Here is a 17,144-nt window from a genome sequence, read left to right as displayed (position 1 = left end):
AATGCACCCAAACTAAGAGTTGAACTGAGTAAGTTTGTAAAGTTTAAGGTTTAGATTTAAGAAACAAAATTAATTTAAAATGTGTTGGCATTTACTAGCATTTTATTATGATCACTTAGTACAAGTTTGGTAACTTTCTTTTTATAGGGAAAGTATTGTAATCGTCCAAAAATTCAATGTTGAGATCTCGATGAATCTCGATGTTTAGACCTCCCTGACTTTCTCGTCTACAAAGTACAGGGAAAGTATTGGAATCCTCCAAAAATTCCATTGGAAGATTTTTGATGAATCTCCATGTTTTAGACCTCTGTGACCCCGAAAATACCATTTTTGGAATTATGTCTGTTTGTGTGTGTGTGTATATATAAACACAATAACTTGAGTACGCTTTCACTTAGGTCAACCAAGTTTTTCATACAAGCATTAGGTACAAGACGTTTGGGCTATTTTTGCTAACCGGAAGTGGTGCTTTACCTTTTGTTTATGTATCTGCAGAGTCCGATTTTTTCAATTTTACTTATATAATAATTTTTAAATACATTATTAATTTGGTTTGATTTGTTGTTAATGGTTTGTTAATGTACATAATATAAAAATATAATCATTGGCTTGCGGTTTACTCCTCAAATATCCATCCTAATATCTGAGTATACGTGAAAGTCTAGGAGAGATTACTCCTGATTTTATAGAACTGTATTAACTAATTCAAGACATTAACCAATTATTTGAATTATATCCCAAAAGCTAAAATGGTGTTTGTGTTTGATAAGATGTGTTGAAGTAACAATTTTCATGCTGAAACTGTGCATTAAATTGAAGGCCTGCTTACCAGCTGGAGATATCTTTGGACCTCCATGAATCCAAAACCTCCTTGATGTTGATTGAAATCTGGCCACCAGAAGTTGTCATGTCATCTTTGCTGTTGCCGTTAAAGTTACCACAGGCACCACACACTTTACCAGACAAGTGTGCACTCACTGACACGCTGACCTCTTGAGTGATGGTGTAAGTAACACGGGCCACAGATTTGCGCTCGATAATGATCACCTTTTCAGATATATGAACAGAGACTTCATTCTGCAGGTTAGCAGGCAGATTGGTTCTCTTTCCATTGACCTGGAGCAAAAGAGGAAAAGATGAAGAAACAGACAGGTTAGCATTTGATTTAGATAGACTTTCTAAATCTTTCTTTTATATAGGATTGTTTGTGTTCATGATTCGGGAAAATGATTTGGAATCTTGGCCTGTACATAATTTAGAGTTTGATAACCCTACTTGCATCTAGACATTTATTTCTCCAGATACTCCAGTGTTTCTCCCATATCCGAAAGACATGCAGGTTAGGTTAGTTGGTGATTGTAATTTTTTCCCTGTATCACTTTGGTGGTGTCTACATGAGGGTGCCCTCCATTTGACACTCAAGGGGGAGTTTCTGTATGGTTCCTAATGTTACTTGCGATAGGAGTCTGTTTCCTTGAGGCTATGTAGCAAAAAAAGACCAGAAAATGGATGGGTGGCACCACTCAGTGTTCTTTACAACACAAACAAAATACCAATTTCATTAAAAACTAAATCAAGTATATGGAACATCTGCTAAAAAGATCAAGTGAAGGCTTGGTTTGAAATAAGAATATATAGAACTTAGCGAACACAGAGAGATGAACAACACTAGGAATTGATTGCGAGCATAAGGGAGTCATTATTAGTACAGTATATACAAAAAGTAGCTTTAAAAATGATTAAATATAGGCATCATAAATTGAAATAACTTATTCTGAACAGTTAGAGTAACAATGAGCTTTCAAACTTGATACAAATATATTATCAATACAGCCTTCTAGAAAGTTCTAAGGTAGTAAGATGAGACAGACCCAAATTACGCTTGATTCTGAAACTGAAATTATATGTAATTAAACGCAGAAACAGTAAAATCAGAATTCAACTGAAAGAACATTTTAAATTAACTTGCAGATCATGTGTCTTGGGTTGAGTCCTAACTTTTCCAATATGCCATTAGGATGAAATAAGCAGATTCCATAACTGATTTGTGGAAGGGCTGGTAGATACTGTGCTCATCCAGAAATAACACAGGAAACACTGTTGTTATTGTTGACTGAACCCCTTGCACAAAGTACTTACCCAAGTCTGATGCTGATTATTGACAGCAATATAGGTGTTTCCAAAGTACACGTACACCATGACACTGGCCGCAATGCTGTCTTTGTTGCACATTCGGACATCCACTACCACACGGAACCAGTCAACAGATTTTTCATCACAGAGGTAAGCAATCTCAAATGCACCATTTCCAAACTGAGCCTGCAGGCCGTCAAAGGAGGTGAGGAGGCCCTTTGACTTGACTTCACATTTGCCATCTTTCGGCTGACAGCCCCGTTTTCCATTTTGAGTCCCGCAGACCTCTGAGGCTTGGCACTGCAGATTTTCACAGGAGACGCCACCAGAAGCTAAGCATGTGCACTTCCTGGAGCAGCCACTTGACACAATGGACTCTCCAACCTATTGTAAAAAAGGGGAAAACTTTCATTAAAAGTACTAAAGAAAAGGTAATAAGTCCATATTATTTATAATTAAGTTCACTCAGGTGCATAGAAAGAATTAAAGAACAAATTGATTTATTCAGATTTAGAATCTGAGTTGAAATGTTAAAAAAATGTGTTCAGTAATAGTATGGTTAAGCAAAGGCCCTTTCCAATTTCCTGATAAAGTTTGTGGTTTTCTTAAAGGTTGACTGTCACAATGGCCTGATGTGTGCAACAGTACTATTAACTTCAAGGCTACCAGTTTATTTCACACATCCTTGGGTAGCCTTAAATGAGTCACTCAACCTGGCACGTCCCTAACTGTTGAAATATCGAGGTAATTACTCAGTAACTGTAATAGCGGTACTCACTTGCATATAGATGTCCTCAAACATGCAGCCGCAGGACTCCATAGGTACGCATTTGCTTCCACTGGCCGCATAGCCGGCATCACACTGGCAGCCCTCAAAGCACAGATCATTGCACATTACTGGGACGTCGAGGTCGGCACATGTGGAGCAGGTATCTGTACACTGCTGATAGTGGCTATTAGCTGGACAAGAAACCGCTGAGGAAAGAAGAAGAGTTGGATGGAGTTGAGTGAAAGACAGTGTGCAGGCTTGACTTGAAACTCTAAAGTTGAAGAAGATATTGTTTAACCTGGCATATTTTAGTGCATAGCAAAGTTACAAAAAACTATGGCTGAAACCAATCATTCAGCACAACTTTATGCACTTTTATGCACTTTATGTATTATAATACATGTTAAGAGTACTATTTGTATTCTAATTAATTTCTAGAAAAATGAGTATCAACTGACATTTTGATAAGCAAGGCAATATTTGCTAATCTCTGGTTGCTTATAAAATCCTAAAGCAGGGCAAACTAATGGTTTGGACTTGTCTACTCTCTTTTGCTGAATAAAGAAACACCTGGATTGAGGGACAGGAACTGGCCTTAGTCAATTTTAGGGGCCTATGCATGTAGTGCAAGGCCACTTTCCTCAACTTCAGCCACACTTCTGGAACTGACATCTTCCTATTCCCAATTAGTGATGAGTGAAACAGGCAAGTTTTGATTTATGTACAGGTTTAAAAAACTGACACTAAAATAAAAAAAAAAAAACAGCAGATTTATGATGATAGCCTTGGACTTGTTTAGCAGGGATTATACCGATATAAAATATCCTCTGCTGTATAAAGGTGAAGGCAAGAGCTGAGAATCTCAGGAGAAAGAATGTGTGAAGCAGAAGTGGAATATAATAGGAGGTAGGAAGTCAGAGATTGAAAACCATAAAGCAGAAATTGGGGGGCACTCCCAAAATATATGAAGAAATGTGACAGGAAAGGTTTAGGAACAAAAGTAGTTGGTGTCTATATGCATAGCATAAAGTATGTGAGGCATAAGGTGTAGTGATTTGTAATTTAGGGGTGTTTAGAGTATGCAGAAATGTTATTAAATATAGATCTCCATAAGATGGGAAGAAAGGAGGTCACACTGCCAGACTGACATAAAGTTAGAAGTCCAGTAGACATTAAGATGTACATAAGGACATTAGTGACTTTAAGCTTGGAATACATATTATGTACTGAATAACTGGAAAAAGTGAGTGTGAGGATGTGATTGTAAATATCATATGATTAATGGTAGTCGAAGTTCTCCTAATAGGTAATTAGAAATTACCTCTTCAAGGAATAATGCAGTTACTATGATGCCAAATCAGTGAGTCACTCATTTGAACTTATGTACAGTAACAACAAACATTTTGTTTATGTTAAATTTCTGTTCAGGATTACTATTTACAAAATTCTTAAACTGCAAGTGATTTTAGGTTTATATGTTATTTTTAAGAATGTTTATATAAAATATGAAAATGTTTTGATTTATATGCATTTATGCATATACCTATGAGAAAAATACAAGTAGCCACCCTGGGAATAGTCACCAGAGAACAGTACTAGATTAGATTTGGTTAGGTTAGGGTAGGTAGACTGTATTATCCCAGAGGGAATTTTTTTTTTTTTTTTTTTTTTGCCATGTGAAAGTATTTAGGATTAATTTAGGGCCTTAATATTTCCCAAGTTATAGTTTATAAAGAATTCCAATTAATACACCAAGAATTCCCAAAATATCTGGAGGGTAGTATGGTTTTAATATTTTTGTAGCAGACAATATTTCTGGGCTCCACATTCTCCTGTCTTTGTTTAATTCCCAATATATACCAGAAAGTTGTTCCTGGCTGGGAATTAAAAGCTCATTCTGCTGTATGCCCTTTAAAGGTGTAGTTTGGTGATGAGTGTTAGCTAATGAGAAGAAGTCGACAATGGAGAAGCTGTCTGGTGTCCTACATATAGGAAGGAGACCAGGAATGTTTTTCTTGGAATATATGTAAGGAAGTTAGTCCAGCACCCCACAAATTAGGAAGTGTACATAACCCGTGGGACCTTAGGTCTTTTGTTGTTTTCCCCTTATTGTGTTGTAATTTGTGTCTTCTCTGCTTAATATTTCCTTTTTTTAGAACCTAAAAACCCTTTTCTGTTTTGTTCTTTTTGCCTTTTTGGTCATTATTTTCATTTATGTTTCATTTTTTAAACATTGACCGATAAATCGTTGTCAGACTTTTTTGCAATTTTCTGCTTTGATTTTTATGCCATTATTATATAATTAGTTCAAATTTACCTGTGAATTGAATAATTTTGAATAATTATAACACAGTTAACAAGCTAATGAAAACCTGGGGAAGAAAAAACACTGTTGGTATTCACTTACGGCAGAAGGAAGCACTTCTCCATGGTTTGATTTTCACACCAGCGGCCTGGCATGCAATAGCGTAGGCTTGGATGCTGCTACAAAGGATCGACTTGTCTCCTTCAAAGGCACACACATCATAGATACAGTTGAGGAAGAAGGGCTCAGGATTCACCTTGGACTGACAGTCTTGGAATGGCCCATTGGTCAGCTTGATTATGCCACATGAGCTTTCCTTCATGTACAGGGCTCTCTTACTTTGGTCGCAGACAGGACAGCTTTTACCGCATCCTCCACTACATTTCACCCAAGGGAGATCCAACTTCCAGCCTAGAGCAAAGGCTTCTGCGTCAGAGGCTATCACACCAGTAGGGAGGAGGAGCTCATCTTTTGGGTTGCCATTGAAATTACCACACAGACCACACATTTTGTTGCGATAATTTCCAGGGATTGTCACATCCACGTAGCTATTGGTGTCATAGAGGACTTTAAGGCCAAAATTTGTTTGGATAAGAATGCCGCTGCCCAGTTGTTTGATTGTGATCCTCTTTCCATTAAGTGACAGTGGCAACAGATACAACTCATCATCCACCTAATATGAGAAGCAAAGGTAGATGTTTAAATTCATAAATGTGTCTCTCAAATTAAGGTCTGTCTTTAGGTAATATAAAGTTTGTTTTTAATATACGCAGCCAAGGCAAGGGATTCATTACTATACAAATTCATTTTTGAACATATGATTATATGATAATTTGAAGAAACAACATTGCAAAGTATATTCTATGTGAAAAAAAATTGTGTGTATATATGTGTGGGTATAAATATATCTATACTTGTAGTTAGTGTAGGACTTTGTGATCATGCTAAACAGGAAAGGTTAAAGATGCTACATTTCTGCTGTTTAGCATTCCTCAGCTGTACCTTTTTCATTCATATATATATATATATATATATATATATATATATATACATCTATCTATCTATCTATCTATCTATCTATCTATCTATCTATCTATCTATCTATCTATCTATCTATCTATCTATCTATATGTATATATATATATAGAGAGAGAGACAGAAATTGGATAAACCTAGCATAGCCCAGGTAAACTAACCATTATCCGAACAGAATACCCAGCTAGAGTTAGAAACTCATATTTTATTCCAGCTTTACCCAGGTCTGCTGGATAATACAAGCTTTACCCGGGTAATGCTAGGTTTATCCTGTTCTCTGGCTTTACCCGTAACTCACACACACACACACACACACACACACACACACACACACACACACACACACACACAATTTAAAACATCTAACTTTCACTCCAAAAGAACTGATCAGTTTATTGGCAATCTGATGCATGGAATAACATTCATTCTGAAAAGAAAAAAAAATTATGTTTCTTGAAAAAGTTGTTTCATTTTGGCTATTTTTAAACCCTGGACTGAACTTACAAATGCCAGTACCTTGCAAGCCAAGTGAAGAGAATGTCAGGGTTCTGTAGTGCTAATGCAATTGCAAAGGTTGCTATAGTAACCATTTAGCATTTAAACATGACTAATTAAGGATAAGGGGGTTTACCATTAGGACACTGTAGAAATGGAAAATGGGGCTTTGCAGACATTATTGAATAATAATTTTAAAATTATTAATTTCATAGCCATTAGAAAAACTAGCAATGTCTTGGTTATTACATCAAATTATATATGAAAAACATGAAACCATTTGGCTGTGTCCAGTCTTTTTACTAGTGTGTGTGTGTATGACTACATACATATATATGTATGTGTATATATATATATATGTATATATATATATATATATATATATATATATAGTCACATGGGGCAGAATGGTTGCTCTGAGGTAGGGATCTGCACTGGTAATCGGAATGTCGCTGGTTCAAATCCTGTAAACTCCAGAAGTGAGTCTACTTCGTTGGGCCCTTAACCTGCAATTGCTCCGTCTTGGGTATGACGTTAATCTGCATCCAGCCCTGCATGTAGGCCCTCCAACCTGCAAGGAAAAACCTGGGGATTGGTGGCAGAATTGGCACTCCGGCCACCATAAAAAACCTCACGCTGTTCTATTCCATCTGAACTAGTGTGGTGCTGAGGTGTCACCCGTCGCATGGCTGCACTCTGGTCCTAATCTAGGATCCTGAGTTGATTTGTCATGTGGTGGGTGCGGCAATGTACTGTATCAGTGTATGCTTCTAACCTCTCTCTCTTTCTCTTAAATTAACATGGTGTATTTCTACTGGGGGTCCAACAAAAAGAGTACAGCAAAGAACCGAACTTCTACTTTTTCCCTTAGCAACGAATGCCTGGATCAAATTAGTGTCCATCTAGCCTGTTCTAATTTTGTCTAAAAAAGAAAACCTTTTCAACAGCATCATTAGATGTGGTAGCTTGTGGTGCCCCAACCCTTCATAACATTTTACTTCTCTCATTTTAAGGGTGACAATATAAAGAATATGTGATTTCCTCAAAAGTTGCTCTGCACAGATAAGGTGATGTTTTGTGTTCTTGATCCCTAGTTTTTAGGATTGCACAATATCAGCAGAATATCTAATGATTTGTTGGTTGACGTCAAACAAAAGGTGTAATAGATTGATACCTTATACCACTTTATGGCATAAACTCTGAAATGAAGATGTCAATGCAAAATTTTTCAGTATGAAAGAATGACCCTATTGACATGGCAATGTAACTTTTTAAATTTTGACTCTGGTCAGCATTTCCTGAATACAATTTTCAGTTCTGTACATGACAGTGGCAGAACTAGACCTTCTATGCCAAAGGGCCACCAAAGTCATCCAAGGGTTAAGGGACTGTTTAGTTTTGAGAAGTGAAGGTTTGATATGGACATAATTTAAACTGTACAATTGCCAAAGGCATTGCTAAAGCTGACCCAACAGAACTTGTACAGTTAAAAAGTGAATCTAATAATCATGGACAATGTGTCAATTAAAGTGAAATGTATTCAAGGTAGAAATTAGGAAGTTCTTATTGACACAAAAGTCTGTTGAAATGTGAAACAAATACCTTGCCATGTTATTGAAATGAGATGAGATATTAAGCTCTCGAAAAAACCTTGATGGACTGAATTTTGTTTATAAAATATCTTGCTTTTTCATGTGAAACACACTTTTTGAATTCCCATTATATAGTAAGAAGGACCAAAAATATTTTTAAAGGAAACTAGGGGGCTTTGCCCCCTGCTCGCTTTGCTCGCCAACCACACCGGCCAGCGCTACACGCCAGCTACTTCCCGTCTCTGCCGCTCACGTTTGTGGATTTCACTTTCACCAAACAACAAATCTTTTATTTCTCACGGATACGCCTCTTCATTGGGAAGAAACACTACTTTTCCCTGATGGCAACACGAATTAGATGATCTACAAGTATCCAACTTAAAGTTTAAATCCAAACAATATATTTGATCTATTTTCGCTGCTCCGTTATTTCACTGAGTAATAATTTCCATTTGTTAGTACTAATGCGATCTTTACTATTTACTATATATTTTGAGACTTTCGAATTTTAGTACTTTCATTATCTCTAACCTGCTCTGCATGTGTATCTCGCCAACGTTTTTTATTTCTTTATGACGTTCTACTTTGTCTTCTACGCTTTGTCTTTTATTTCCGGTTAAATCTCTTGGCACAAAGTCTTGTCTCGCGGGACATGAGAGTATCTCTGAAAAAGTCTTGTCTCGTCCCAGGATTTTTTTATTATAATAGAGAGACATCAAATGTTGCTAAACTACAAAAATCAAATTAGTTAACTTTTCTGAATCGGGATTTTCAGTGAAGTTTGCATTTTTTAAACTTAATTTATAGTTTCCTTATTGAAGTTGGCAACAACTGATTTCAAGAAGAACCAAGAAGAACCACATGTCTTCTGTTCAAGAACACTCTTCTGCCAGGTAGGCAAAATATCTCTGCAGCTTATGGGTAACATTACATGAATCAATGTGGCATTTGTGAACTCAAGGGTTGATATTTTTTTCCAATCAGTTATGTTGATATCGAACATACAGTCCAAGGTCAAATTTGCCTAAAGTCACACAGTAGCTTTAAAAGATTGCATAATGTCCATGAAAGATAATTTTACTCACCATGACCTCCCACTGCATTCCTTGTTGGATTGTGATGCTGTAGCCATAGACCATTACTGTCACTGCCTTTGTGATAGCCACAGGTCCGAACTGCTCATTCTCAACATTCACAGAGAAATATTTCAAGCCTGCATCCCCACTACACACTTTAGTCAAAGTGTAACTGCATGTACCCTGGAAGTCAAATCTGATGCCATCAAAGGAGATGTAGTGGATATTGCCAGAAACTACACACTTGCCCTCTCCGATTGGATGGCAACCACGTTTGCCATTCACCACTGAGCACTTCTCATTGGCTCCACAGGAGACCTTCTTGCAGACTGCCCCACCTTTCTCATCACATTTGCACTCTTCTTTACATTCTCCTTTCGGGTAGAAGACATCACATTTTTTGTGATACTCTCCTTCATAGACACAGCCACATTCAGAAATAGGCACACACAGGTCTCCACTTAGGATAAAACCGTTATCACATTGGCAGCCTTCCTTACAACCTGGGTGGCATTTCTCTGGGGCAGACATGCCAAAGCATGTGGTGGGGCATCCAGTTGTGCAGATCTCATAGTGGCTATTCCTGGGACAGGAGACAGCTGGAAGCAAAATACAATAGAGGTTATTTTTATTATTGATGCATAAAATAAAGGGGAGCTGGGTATTAGGTTAAAAAATAAATGTAAGCAATGCACTAAATGACTTCAAGCCATCATGTGATGATGGGCGATTCATAGTGAAACTGAAAATATTTCTTCCTGTTCATCTGCCCAGATAAAAACAATAAGGAATCAATTAGAGAAACTCAACATTAACACTTAAGTGCAGCCACTACTGGAATTTGATAATAAAGATATGTAATTATGATAACTCGGTGAAGCGAAATCTTGACTTTGTTAATTAGAATAGAGTTAGGGAGGACTCTGGAGATGATAGAATGGCATGCTTAAAATTTTGAATTAATTTCTTTTATTATATATACCATTATAATATGAATGCCCATTGGCCTGGTATACTTTAAGAAGGTGATATGGACAATATTGGTCAGAGCAGAGATGCTTAATTAATTGTTAATGGAAAAGGGACAGAAAGGGCTGCTAGGCAGAGGTGTTTCCCACATCCTGAGATGGTAACACAGGTAAAATTCTATAGAAATGTGGCCTGGTGCTTTAGTAGATAGGGCCCATGAATCCAGGGAGACTTCGGGACACCAGGGGGCATCCTTAAGGAGAGAGGACTTTCAGACGAGTAGCATTCTGACCCCAGAAGTGTTTCATGGAACACCCCAGCAATTCCTCCAAAGAGAGGATTAGAGCAGCTCCTTGTCCAGATAGACTTTGACCTCAGAATGTTGAGGTTTGAAAGTGACAAGAGCTCCCTGGCATATCAATCTTGGGAGACTGAAGTGATTAGGAAGGTGAACATGGTGAGTTTTGGGTGCTTGTGTGCTGTATTTGTTTATCCATTTTCTGTACTTTATGTTCTCCCCTTTAACCATTCCTTTTCATCATTTTGTGTTTTGCATCTTGATAAATGCCTGCTTTTACTTTCTGGAGTGGCATAGTGGCAGCAGTCTACAAGCATAGACATAAAGTACACACCATTTATTAATCTAAAGGGAAGTGAGAGACCATAAACTTACGGCAAAAACTATTGCTCCTCCATGGGTGTACAGTAATGCCAGCATTTTGACAAGCAGAGACGTAGGCAGCCACTGCTTTGCAGAGAGTTGAGTGGTGACCCTTCTGATTGCAGGCATCATATGCACAGTTTTCCAGGAAAGGTGTGGGATCAATCTTGGGAATGCATTCACGGAAGGGTCCAGCCTTATTTGCAATGATGCCACAGTAATGTTCAGCCTTATACACGTTTTTCTCTGAGTCAGAGCAGAAATGGCAGAGTGGGCCTGAGCACTCAGATGAGCAGCCTGGAGAATCGGCCACCTTCCAGCTGTCTCCAAACTTCACAATGCTGGATGCGGGTTTGCCTCCTGGCATCAGCATATCGTCTGCTGACTTCTGATTGTAGTTGCCACAGAGGCCACACACAGCTCCAGAATAGCTACTTGGCAGTGTGACAGTGATCTCATTGTTCCAAGTGAATGTCAACTGCAGGTTAAACCCAGTTGTGAGAATCACTCCAAATCCACTGTAGAACATGATCAGGTTGTAGTCATTATAATAAAATGGTAGAGCGACAAACTGTCCATCAACCTGAAAGAGGAGACAATGACATGTGAGGCTGTGTGTTCAGAACTGGTGTCTCGTATATTAGATATTTAAGATTTTATGTCAATTCATTTTCATGTCAGATGCCTGTGTTTAGATGAGTTACATGGTTTGGTGCCACTATGCTTTGGGTAGCTGCTGATGACACACCACGAGGTCTTTTTTTTTACTACGGTTCATCCAAGTTGCAGATTGTAGCATATGACATTGTAGTAGTAATTGGAACAAAGGACTGTCAGCTAGACTAATTCAAATGGAGCAGAGATTTGCTTTTTCTAGAACTGATTTTAACTGCTGGTCTGTTTTATTTTCTTCTAGCCAGATCTCAGTTGTTAATTTTATTTACCCATGACTTTTTTATATTCAATCAATAACAAAGATTATTATTTTCTCCCCTGAATATATATATCCATCCATCCATTTTCCAACCCGCTGAATCCGAACACAGGGTCACGGGGGTCTGCTGGAGCCAATCCCAGCCAACACAGGGCACAAGGCAGGAACCAATCCCGGGCAGGGTGCCAACCCACCGCAGTGAATATATATATGTTATATGTAAATGTTATAAGGCATTTTACTGTTATCATATTATTTTTGTAAATTTGTATTAGCACTCTGAACTTTTACTCAGTGAAGAGTATCATACAACAATAAACTGAACTGAACTTAAAGACCTAATCTGCAACCCCTCAAATGTGTAGATTAAAAACTCTTCTCTGCTCGCATTAGAGTCTTTTTCGTGATCTAGCCTGCTCCTACAGACCTCTGGAAAAATTAGTTTTCCAGAGTATCAAAAATAAGTGGTGGCTAGAATTACTATTTCAAAAGCAAGTACAGTAATATCTAATAGACATATTGTGATGGGCTTGCTTCTTGTCCAGGTATGGTTCCTGGCTTCCATTTTATGCTACCAAACTAAAATGAAATGACTGGAGATGAGAAAGTGATGTGATGTGGGAAGGTAAAGATCCAGTGAAAAAGATAATGTTGAAAGAGTACTCAAGAGATGCACCTACCATCACTCTGAAGGGATAATTCATACTGATGACGATGTCAATACCATACACTTTCACTATGAGCTCAGTGGTGGAGGCCACTGCACTGTTTCCACGGTTGGAGTTTTTGACTTCAATGTCAAATGGAGTGAGGCCATCCTTTGTACACAGCCCAACAAGTTGATAGACACAGGTGCCATGGAACTCAAAGGTGTGCCCATCAAAGGTTTTGTAGTGGAGGTCTCCACTTGCTGTGCATGAGGAGTAGCTGATTGGATAGCAGCCCTTCACTCCATCCACCACCTTGCACTGCTCAGTTGACTTGCAACTGGACTCCTTGCAGATCACCATGCCTAACTTAGGATCACATGTGCAGCTAACATGGCAGAAGTCATCAGCCCAGAACTTCTCATTTGGCTCATAGTAGCGTCCTTGGTAGGAACAGCCACAGCTTGTCTTGGGCACACATTTTCCTCCGCTCAGAGCGTAGCCATCATTACATACGCAAGCCTCCACACAGCCTTTCTCACAGACTGGATTTATTTCAGCAAAAGGACAAGTGACTGAACAAGGGCTGGCACAGGATTCATAGTGGCTGTTTGCAGGACAATCCATTGCTAAAAATAAACAAAAAATACATTACCTAGATTGTTATAAACAGTTAATGACCTACTGTATGCTTTGGTCCCTTTGATGCTGTGTTGTGTGGCAGAGCCTGAAGTGACATTAATACAGAATTGTAATATTTATTTTTGCATGTTGGGCGGCACGGTGGCGCAGTGGGTAGCGCTGCTGCCTCGCAGTTGGGAGACCTGGGGACCTGGGTTCACTTCCTGGGTCCTGCCTGCGTGGAGTTTGCATGTTCTCCCCGTGTCTGTGTGGGTTTCCTCCGGGTTTCCTCCCACAGTCCAAAGACATGCAGGTTAGGTGGATTGGCGATTCTAAATTGGCCCTAGTGTGTGCTTGGTGTGTGGGCGTGTTTGTGTGTGTCCTGAGGTGGGTTGGCACCTTGCCCGGGATTGGTTCCTGCCTTGTGCCCTGCGTTGGCTGGGATTGGCTCCAGCTGACCCCCGTGACCCTGTGTTCGGATTCAGCGGGTTGGAAAATGGATGGATTTTTGCATGTTATGATTATGATGATGTTGGTTTATGTGTTCTGCGGTGGGCTGGCACCCTGCCCGGTGTTTGTTTCCTGCCATGCACCCTGTGTTGGCTGAGATTGGCTCCAGCAGACCCCCGTGACCCTGTAGTTAGGATATAGCGGGTTGGATAATGGATGGATGGATGGATGGTTTATGTGTTTTAAGTAAAGGCTTTCAACAAGATGATTCACAATGGTGCCCCACCCATGAGAGACCTTATTGTGTGCTTTTTATAAGCATGAATTAGCCTAGCAGCACACTACATGACTTTCAGTTGGAGACAGTTGTGTCACTAGGGTTGGTGTCACCCAGTGCAGTAACCAAGGTTAGCTTATGACTCCCCACAGGCCCCTGGGTGACTTAATGAATAGAGTTCCTTAACAGAGAGCTGGTCATACTTTAAACAATGCACTGCGCATGCGCCCCAGATTATTTAATCCAGAGCAGTAATCCCCACTATTAATGGCACACAGGCAGTCATTTTCCTCCTGGTGATGCCAGCCCATGCACACTTGATTGTTTCATTGAAAGCTGGAGTCACCCTTAGATGGTCATTTGGGTGTCACTCCCTATGATGATAACATCTGATGTGGTCTGTACCCACCTAGTGAAGCCAGAGAGTGGCCAGAGAGCATGTCAGAAATAGCAAGAGTATTTGCTGGATATCGTTGCATTGAGGATGTCAAATTACATGACTACAAACCTCAGGGAATGATGGAGTACACAACTCCCTCATGATTTTTTGCTCCAGTTCAAATTTCCAAAGTATTGCAATTTTGCCATAATTTGTCTGAAAATGTATGTACTGCCTGATAATTCCATTGGCTTTGCAAATGTTTTCCAGGTATTGTAATTTCCTGTTCAAATATTGTGGAGAAACGCAAGGTGCGGTAGCAACAGGCGGAGCCTCACCTCGGACTGTACCCTCCCTCACACACGGGGTTGATGCATGCAATTGGTACGTGCCTGTTGTTGTCTCTCTGTATAATATTATATAATGTTTGCAGACACATTTATTATACACCCTGACTTTCCACAGTCTGGCAAGTATCTTTAATGAATGTGTGTGACATATTTAGTCTTGCTTGATCGGACATACAACCGCAGTGAAAAGGCACAAAGTGAGGCAGACAGTACCATGCTGCACTGAAAGGGGCGGATGTGAGCCCAACAGGTGCTGGCGATAATCTCCATTGAGGTCGAAGAGGCTTTTAAAACTAAAGGAAAATAAGGAGGGACTTTTACAAGAAAGTGATGGAGATTTTCATGGAGAAGGATAGGTGCATGGACTTCATTTACAAATAAAGGTAAGCATAAATGGTTTTCAATTTTATAAAAAATGGGATCAGACTAAGAAAAAAACAATCCAATATTTAAAAACTTAATTCTGACCTTTCTTGTTATCCTTTTGTCGAACAGTCTGTATTAAATTCATTAAAGCATCAGAATTAAAAGCTTTTAAAAACAAATAAATATTTCAATTAATGTCAAAATTGAAATCCGTTATTTTTTTTTGTACACCATTCTATACTTTCATTTGTATCGAATGAGTATGAGTTGTGGAATCGCAATGGCAAATTTAGAACACATGGAGGGTGCGGAGCAAAAATCGTTCTCTCTGCTCTTTTTCTCTCGCCGCTATAAATGTAACGTTCTTTCTTAGCCTTATATGTGCCTCACCTATGTGTGTGTAAAGAATGCTGATGAGATATGAAACATAACCAGTAGTCAATGTGCATGCTGGATGCCAACTGAATAGAGAATAAGCAACTCTTTTGGGTTCATATATTTGTAAATCTGACTCTGGAGCCTCACCAGCCATGAACCGCACTGCACGTCACTGCTAAATGCGCTCCCCCTTTTCCATGCACTGTACTATAATAAACTGAGCCTTGCATTTGCACATGGACAAAAAGTTTGTAGATGACTTTAAAATATATGTTCTTCTAACACATGTTTTCACTTGTGGCAAACATAGTTTATTTCAAGATATTTTTTGTGAAGTGAAACGCTTCCATTTTGCTGCGAATTCAGTTTTGTGTGATTGCTTCGATCACCACTAGTCACGTAATTTGGTGGATGCTTAAAAGGCTGGATAAGCCACCTTTTTTAACAATGAAGTATCAGTACTTCAAAGACTTCTCACTGATTGTAGCCAATGAATGGACAAAGAGTGATCTTTAAACACTGTTACAGTAACAGCACCCTAATTAAATTTTTTCTTGCTGAATATAGTGGATATGAAGTACAGTTTTGAGAAAACCAGTTATTTGCATAATTATCAAATCCAATAACTATAATGGAGTAGTAAAAAATGAAAATTACTTTCATGTAAAAAATCAACAAAATGAATCCACTTATCAGTTATCTTTAAGAGGTTTGAGTTATGTCTAAAACCAGAAATAACGCAAACAGCATTAAAAGCTTAAAAGAGAAGAGGACTGCATCTTCTTATTTTCTCTTGGAAGTATTCTGTATGAATTTTATTATCAAGATAAGTCCACTTACGGCAATCGGCAAGTTTCCTCCAGTCCTTGATGACAATACCCTCTTTCAAACATGCTTCAGCATAAGCGTTGAAGGCTTGGCACAGAAGCTTCTTGGCACCACTGTACAGACACACGTCATAGACACAGCTGTCAAAGAACTTGTCTGGATTAACCTTGAGATGGCATTGCTGGAAAATTCCCTCCACCTTCGTGGTGAGTTTGCCGCAGTATTGTTCACTCTCATAGATGTTACGCATGTTCTCATAACATACAGGGCAGTTGGTCTGGCAGAAATCCCAGCAGAAAGGATCTCGGTCATTCACCCTCCATGTCTTGGCCCATTCAATGACTGATGATACCACGTTGCCATCCTTTTCCCTTAGCTCATCTTTGAGGTTACCGTTGAAGTTGCCACAGAGGCCACAGACACTGTTGTAATAGCTGCTTGGCAAATTGATTAGCAGATACCAGTTCCAGTCGTAAGAGACTCGCAGACCAAAATCGGTGAGTACAACAGCATCACCTCCACTCTGGAACAGCTTTATTTTGCCATCATCAAGAGTGACAGGCAGATTCAGAAGCTCATTGTTTACCTAAAAGTTAAATATTTCATTCATTAGAAAAAAAGAATAGATAGCTTAGAGTTTGCTGAAGTACAAGCAGATCGCAGCCATTTGTTTTGCACAGGAAATACTGTCCCGGCACAGAAATTTGATTTTTAAGTACTGATAATCTATCTACCCTTTTTTGTATTTTGATATGAATGTGCTATATGAAGGAAATTGAAAAGGTGGAATGTAACTAAAAGATAGCTAGATTTCTGCCTCTCACATTTTCTGTTATCAGTGAGTTTATTCAATTCTGACAACACTGTAAGTAGTATCAG

The 17,144-nt window shown here is 38.9% G+C and overlaps 1 protein-coding gene across 1 annotated transcript in view; it reads right to left on the bottom strand.

Moving 5' to 3' along the window:
- The window catches only part of LOC114668132 (IgGFc-binding protein-like), a 139,863-nt gene that overhangs the window by 94,746 nt on the left and 27,973 nt on the right, over window positions 1-17,144 (bottom strand). Inside the window, exons 12-19 of the mRNA XM_028823762.2 lie at window positions 16,278-16,851; window positions 12,650-13,245; window positions 11,048-11,618; window positions 9,415-10,004; window positions 5,310-5,880; window positions 2,912-3,108; window positions 2,140-2,517; window positions 830-1,116 (exon numbers count right to left, since the gene is read on the bottom strand). Coding sequence (XP_028679595.2) covers window positions 830-1,116; window positions 2,140-2,517; window positions 2,912-3,108; window positions 5,310-5,880; window positions 9,415-10,004; window positions 11,048-11,618; window positions 12,650-13,245; window positions 16,278-16,851 — 3,764 coding nt within the window. The remainder of the gene's footprint in view (window positions 1-829; window positions 1,117-2,139; window positions 2,518-2,911; window positions 3,109-5,309; window positions 5,881-9,414; window positions 10,005-11,047; window positions 11,619-12,649; window positions 13,246-16,277; window positions 16,852-17,144) is intronic.

This window comes from Erpetoichthys calabaricus, chromosome 17, assembly GCF_900747795.2.
Source record: "Erpetoichthys calabaricus chromosome 17, fErpCal1.3, whole genome shotgun sequence".
In the NCBI taxonomy this organism is placed as follows: Eukaryota; Metazoa; Chordata; class Cladistia; order Polypteriformes; family Polypteridae; genus Erpetoichthys; species Erpetoichthys calabaricus.
Note: the sequence above shows the minus strand (reverse complement) of the source record. Positions and strands in the feature narration are given on the sequence as shown.